Source organism: Halyomorpha halys, unplaced genomic scaffold (genome assembly GCF_000696795.3).
Source record: "Halyomorpha halys isolate HHAL.00 unplaced genomic scaffold, Hhal_1.1 Scaffold1729.1, whole genome shotgun sequence".
NCBI lineage: Eukaryota > Metazoa > Arthropoda > Insecta > Hemiptera > Pentatomidae > Halyomorpha > Halyomorpha halys.
The window spans coordinates 1-7,807 of record NW_027115678.1 but is presented as its reverse complement, the minus strand read 5'-3'; the positions used below and the strand labels follow the sequence as shown (position 1 = coordinate 7,807).

At 35.1% G+C, this 7,807-nt stretch overlaps 1 protein-coding gene across 1 annotated transcript in view; it reads right to left on the bottom strand.

The window, feature by feature from the left end:
* Positions 1-2,726, bottom strand: part of LOC106690466 (cell adhesion molecule Dscam2-like) — a 57,684-nt gene extending 54,958 nt beyond the window's left edge. The window contains exons 1-2 of the mRNA XM_067052694.1: positions 2,589-2,726; positions 2,297-2,427 (exon numbers count right to left, since the gene is read on the bottom strand). Coding sequence (XP_066908795.1) covers positions 2,297-2,427; positions 2,589-2,686 — 229 coding nt within the window. The 5' untranslated portion in view covers positions 2,687-2,726. The remainder of the gene's footprint in view (positions 1-2,296; positions 2,428-2,588) is intronic.
* Positions 2,727-7,807: the final 5,081 nt, after the last annotated feature.

Here is a 7,807-nt window from a genome sequence, read left to right as displayed (position 1 = left end):
GCAACGGACGAATGTTCTGTCCACCCCCAATTGATCTGTCTGCCAAAGGAGTTTAATCTTTTCCCATACCACGGCATTCCCAACGTACTGGTGATATGTCTTACCCGGCTTCGACGTGCCCATGAGTGCCCTACAGATCTGGTTAATAAATCACACCCCACGATAGCTTGATATTCCCGAGGCATTTATCTTCTATGTGAACCCGCAAGTCACCCCCCACTTACTTAGGTCAATGTCCGCTTCCCCTCTCACACTACAGGGCCCACCGAGAGTGATTAGTTGACATGTACATACCTGGAGTGTCCTCTCTTCGTTGGTTAACCTCCTAAAGCATCCCTACTGAGGTTGGTGTGGGAACTGATGATGATAGGCAGACTGCTGTATTCTCCCTTCACGTTGGATCTTACCAACGTGCGGTCGCCCCTCTGCTGCTACCCTCCTCAGATCTCCTTGTTTAACCTTCCTCTTTCGCCGGTTCTCTGCCACCTGGTCCTAGGTTTCTTGTCCTGTTTCTTCATTTCCTCTTCTGGTTCTGTCATTAACGCTTCTGAAGACTCTGACGACTCACTAGATGATTCGTCTGATCTGGACAGCCCGCGTTTTCTTCTGGCTCTCTGGACGTTCATCTCCATAAGTTCTCTCTGGTCCACCTCCTTCCTCTGCTAGATGTATCGGCAATGTTTTTCGATGTGCCCTTCATCACCGAACTTGAAGCATTGCGTACGGGGGCACCGGGCCACTAGTTGACCCGTTCTTCCACAGCCATGACATCTTCTATCCTCCTTCCGACCACCATTTCTCGGTTTGGCCTGGTTCGTTTTTCTATCTGCCATGCCTCTATCTCTACCTATTTCGCTCTGCTCCCTCCCTCTCCACGATGTGTCGATGTTTCTGGGGCGGGTGCAGGTTACTCTATTCCACCCTGAGTCGTCTATCTTCATTCTAGAATCCTCCTCTCGTGCGCTGGTATCCACCATCTCCTGCGAACATTCGGCAAAAGTGCGTTTCCGCGGTAAGCCTTCCTTTTTGTTCGTCTCCTTGGCCAACTGAATCTTCGAGATTGATCCCAGGAAGCTCATTCTTCAATTCACTATCTCCGTGCTTAATTATTCCCTCAACTTCTCTGTAATCAAATTGTACTGGGCAAGTAAATGTCCCCGCATACTGACCATTGGTCTGTGTAGGTCGTTTCCTCTCTCGAACCAAGTGGATATATCCTCTTCCGGAGTACATCTGCCCCCTCCGTAAGCCTTCTTTAATCTCTCACTTACCGTTGGCCACGATGTCTACTCGTCCACCTGGATCTTATTTAAAACGCTTCTCTTGACCCGGCAGATGAGAGCTGCTTTCAATGAAATGGCATCGGCTCGTTCCAATAAGTTATCCGCAACCTTCGCCTCCAGCCTTTCTATAATCCGATCGCCTTTGATGAAATGGTTCAGCTCGCCTATTTCCCCAGTAAACCGCTCCAGGTCCGAAATGGCCTTTCTTAAGTCCTGCGATGTCGCTGCCTTTACCTTCATCATTACTAAAGCGCTCACATGAGCCGCCGCTAAAGTTGTAGTTGATAGATGTTGCAATTCCGGGGCCTTGGGGCCCGCTGGGGCTGCGGCCTCATCCTGCACCATGGGGGAATATATATATTTTTGAATCTATTTATATCAATAGTTTTGTGCAATATACCTACCCAACTTATACATTTTTGAATGTATTTACTACCATGATTACCTTAATAGAAAAAAAGATTTTGCAATAATCCCTCTTTTCTGAAAGCTTGAAATAACTTTAGATTAGTGGAAATCAACTGAGGAGAGTAGGCCTTGTGGACTTACCGATTATCGCCAATTCTTTACAATACTCACGAATCATTCTTCAGTTTTCAAGAGAATCTCTAAATGGAATGGTCAAATAAATAACTGATTGAACTAATTTGTTTAGATCGAAAACTTCCGTTGTGGGCCTGCCTGAATAAACATACTGAAGGTTTTAACCAACGAGAGCATGCAATTTTTAAGAAACGGAAATAAACCATATAGCACTACTGAGACAGAGGTAGTTTTATTTTTATTAATGTTTACAAAGAATATTAGGTACCCAGTGCTTGAAAAAAAAATTACAACAATTGTTTCAGGATAATAATCATGTTAAAGTAGTCTTACCTGGGCTCCTAACAAAAGAAGATCTACATATCTTAATATTAGGGTAATAGTGACTCATGCTGCTGACACGTAGCTAGTCTGGGGTCTCATGCAAAATTACTTGATGTAATCGATATAAAATAATATATTTAACTTACCACCAAGCTGAAGTTCTGCTACAGCTTGTGCCATATCCCATTCATTATAGGCAAAACACTGATACATACCTTCATCATCTTTAATGATAGGAGAGATGTTAAGTCCATTAGGGTTAGTAGTGAGATTATACCTTAAAGTAAAACATCAAACATCAATTTGCTATTATTATTACTATATCGTTGGGTGTGATTTATGATGGTGATTATAATATCTCTGATATTATATATTATATCAATATCGATAATATTATCTTAATTCACTTAATCAACTTCTATTAATAAGAGCAAATACCTTTTATTAAGTGCTAATGGCTGTCCATTTCTAAACCATGAAGTACGGCTTATAGGAAATCCAGTAGGGGTACAAACTAAACTAGCCTCTTTCCCCATATCCACAACTACGTTTGGAGGGTGTATATGCACAGTTAATGGAGCTAGAATAATAAAATATTTTTAATGATTAGACAAAATAAATAAATATTATTTTAAATATGATTAGTAGCTTCACATGAAATTTATTAAGATCAGAATCAAGTAACTCTTGAATCATAAATACAAAGAGTGAAAACTCGAACCTAAACATGATTTGACCTCTACAATGTAGGACCTGTACGATGTAGGATTTGAAATAGTAATATTAACGAATGCAACATTGCAAGTATTAAGGAAATAATTCATTGTAGAATATGACAGAAGTAAATAATTGTGTTACTTTGAGTCTGTAGCTTTTAAAAAACACACAAATTCTTAGTTCCATTGTATGGATGATAAATTAATACTAAAAAGAATACAGACGTATCTTCGAGAGAAAAGTTCTAAGCTGAATAAATGACCCTGCAAAGACTCGGTTTTGGAAAAACATAGATAATAGGGTACTTATTGAAACAGCAGGGTATATGGTAGGGAGGGGATATCGGAAGAAAAATATCTGTATCGATATCAATATTATATCGGCACAAAAATATCGATATTAAAATATAGAAAATTAAAAAATTTAAGCAATAATTATTATAAAATGGTAATATAGCATATCATAGGAAGACTTATTTAATATCATACCTAATGAAAACATATAAACAAGTCTTAATAACGATAAAACAAAGCAACACCACAAAAACCATAACATAAACAAATTTATGAACTCAAATATATTTATATAAATTGTTTTCAGAAAAAAATGCGAGAAACATCAATATTAAAATATTCTCCGATTTAAATTATGGATATTACCAAATGATACACAATTCGAATATCGACATCCTACAAAAATTCCAATAATTTTGTTCACTATATACCCGAAGTTCAGAGTACTATTCCACCTTTAAGTCTCTCTGAAACCTTACCCAAACATCCTTACGCCGCGCCAAGGAGCAGTACTTTCACAACATCCTATCCCAAGCACCTGATCCTAAATCTAAATGGAAAATCCTTAAGAACCTCTCCGTTATCATTCCTAAATCCTGTCCATACTACCCAGTTGATCCAGACGAGCTTAATACTTTTTTTGTTGCTCCTCCTCCTTCAACAACCTCATGCGAATTTTAATCTCTTCACATCCCTGAAATCCCATTTGATCCCAATAACTTTTATTTCCTAAATGTTCCTCCAGATGATTTAATCTCAGCAGTCCTCAAGTCCAGAACTAACGATAACGGCCTAGACAATGTTCCTGTAAAGATCATCAAACTTTGTCTCCCTGCCATTATTCCTGCCTTCCTACACATTTATAACTTCTCCCTTCAAAATTCCGTTTTTCCCAAAGCCTGGAAGAAAGTCCTCGTCCGACCATTGAACAAAGTTCCTTCTCCTTCTTCAGTTTCCGACTTTAGGCCAATATCCATTCTATCCAATTTAGTAAAGCCACTAGAAAGATTAGTCCACTCCCAACTTAATAATTTTCTCGAGCAAAAAGCTCTCCTTAATCCTTTCCAATCCGGTTTTCGCTCCCAACATTCCACACAATCCGCTTTATTGAAAATTTCCCAAGACCTCCAATCTGCTATAGACAATCATCAAATAACAATTTTAGTTCTTTATAAGGCTTTTGACACAGTTAGCCATAAGATCCTCCTTAATAAACTTCAAAACCTTTCTATGTCAAATAGTGTCGTAAAGTGGTTCCCCTCCTTCCTGTCCTATCGTTCCCAAACAGTCGTCATTCCGAACAAACCTCTTTCCTCTCCCCTGCTTCTGTCACAAGGTGTACCTCAGGGCTCCTCACTTTCACCAACCCTTTTCTCCATTTATATCAATGATCTTCCTGATTACATTTACCACGCACAGTACCACCTATACGCAGACGATCTCCAAATCTATCTGTCCTTCCATCCTATTCAATTATATATAGTCAACCATTATTGGTTCCAAGCGCCTCCTTCATACTCTCCCTTACTGTCCTCTACTATTCCTTAACAACCAACCGATTCACTTCTATCCTACAATAAAAATCCTTGGTGTCACCTTTGATCAACACCTCTCCTGGAATAACCATATTTCCCAAATCACACGAAAATCCATAACTGTACTCAAACAATTCCTAAAATTCCGTAATTCCATTCCTCCGAACACTCGTCAGCTCCTAGTATCCTCTCTCGTCTTCCCCCACTTCGACTATGGATCCTTGGTGTATGGAGGGCTATCTGCAGGACTAGAGTTGAGATTGAAGAGACTCATGAGTTGCTTTGTAAGATGTATCTTTGGGTTCCCTAGGCGCTCTCAGGTCTCCTGCTGGTATTCCGAGTTGAAGTGGCTCTATCCAACCTCCCGAAGGCAATACCTCCTTGGTGTTTTTCTATTCCAAGTTCTTAACAAAAAAATCAAAAAACCTACCTATATCCTAGATCTCCTCACTCTTCGTTCATCCATTCACTCATTAAACACCAGATCCCATCCGAATGATTTATATATGGCTTCCTATAGAACCTCCTTCTTTAGCAAATCCTTCGTCATACGTGCAACCTCCCTCTGGAATTCTCTTCCCATCTCCATTCGCCAGTCCTCATCCATTCTCTCCTTTAAACAACACCTATTCCTTCATTTATTGAATAACCAAACCTCCACATCTTTGTAATCAAATAAATAGGCATGTATTGATTAACATTATAAACAGTAGTAAAGCCAATATACCAATGTAATTTCATTCTACTATCTGAAAATTTGTAAACGCTCGCCAGATAAAAATCTCACTATATGAACCATGTATTTATTCTTAGGGGACATATGTCCCAGAATAAAGTTATTTTTTCATTCATTCATTCATTCATTATATATTTCAAACTTTAGTAGCGATAATCAAACAAAATATCAATATTTTATAGACATTCTTATTAATATCGATATGGAAGTTTAGCAACGATATTCCAATATTATTTTAATGCAATATAGATATTTTGTTTAAAAATACTAGATAATTATACGTAAAATTTAAAAATGAAAAATCGATAATTTGTTTCATATATTTCATACCTATTTCAATATTTTTCGAGATACATATTAATATTGATAGTTTAGTAACGATATTTCGCTTAAAATGACTAGAAAATTTTATGGGGAGCTTCAAAATAAAATATCGATATTATGTGATCGATAAAATAGCGATAATCCAACAAAATATAAATATTTTATTGTTATTCTAATTAATCTCAATATAAAAGTTTAGTACGATATTCCCATATTATTTTATCACAATTTTATTTTTCTTAATATATGAGATATTTTGTTTAAAAAATTTAGACAATTTTATGGAGTGCTTTGGAATAAAATATCGATAATCTGTTTCAATATGTCATACATATTTCGATATTTAACATTCTTAATTATATCATTATCGAAGTTTAGTAACGATAATATTATACAGGGTGATTTAGGGTTAAGAAACCAAACTGAAAATATGAACTACGGACCTCAACGTTTTTAAAATTTAAAATCATTAATATTTAACGGCATATTTAAGTATAATGGGGCTATATATAACTATATAGGCAGTTATTTAGGGTTCCAATGGGGGGAACGTTGTCAATATCAATGGCTGGATTAATCATGAATGATTTATTTTCAAAATCAGGAATAAAAGTCAAAATAATTTTTAAATATGTTGATGATATTTTTTGTATTATGAAAAAATTTGATATAAATAAATTTTTTGAAGAATTAAATAGTCACCATGACAGATTACAGTTCACAATCGAATTAGAAAAGGAAGAAAAACTAAGATTTGTGGATATGATGGTAATACGACAAGGAAAGGATATAATAACAGAATGGACAAAGAAGGAAACAAGTAGTAATTTGATATTAAATTACTATTCTTGCCATCCATTTCAGATGAAATTCAATGTAATTAATAATTATGTTAACAAGACTATAAGAATAACGGATGCTAGTAGGCTGAATAGAGTGAAAAATATGATATTTAAAATATTTTTGGATAATTTTTACCCCAGAAAATTAGTTTATTAAATTTGGGATATAAAACTTAAAAAATGCAAAGATAGAATGGAAAATAAAATAACAAATAGTAAAGCAATTATTAAGAAATATTATGGATTATATTATATAAAAGGTTTATCGGAAGATATCCAGAGGTCATTTATAGATTATGATCTGGAAGAATACTCATTATGTTATAGACCTAACAATAAAATTAAAAAGTATTATAGCAATGTAAAGGACAAAATTGAAATAAAAAGTCAATCGGGATTAATATATAAAATTCCATGTTTAAATTGTCCAGCAATCTATATAGGTGAAACTAAGCAAATGTTGGGGGATAGAATATATCAACACAATAAAACAGCACTTGTACAACATACAGCCAAAAATCAACATAATTTTGATTTTGATAACACCATAATTTTACATAAAGAAAACAATTTGTACAAAAGAAAAATACTTGAGTCAATTTATATATCAGAGAACATCAATTATATAGTGAATAATGCTGTTGTTATAAGTGTTAAAAATGAAGATATAATATAAGCTGTTAAATATTTAGATGTCCTTGAGGATGGGTAGAATGGCCGAAACGTTGGACTGGTGAAAAATAAAAGTGTTGAGACAAAAATGGATACGAATTTTTGATTTATTTAATAAATTAATAAGAATGTTAAATATCGAAATGGATAAGAAAATATTTAAACATAATGTCGTTATTTAATTTGGAAACTTTCTATGCATGTGAAATATCGGTATTTCAATTAAATAATATTGGAATATCGTTACCAAAATAGTAATCGATATTAATTTAATAGGAAAGTCGAATATAGAAACTGTTTGCGGCTTTAGCGCACATGCTCAGCCTCCACTGACTCAATACCAGTGATGCAGCGAAAGGGATGCGCTGGGATCTTTTGAGCTCTGCTCTACCCCACACACGTGGGTTAATATTGTATATTAGAATGTAAATGTGACTAGAGACTATATTATATTATCATTATGTTATTTTATTTATTTATTTTTCATACAGATAGTTTGATTATGTTCATTTTCTTTATTCTTATGTTTGTATATATT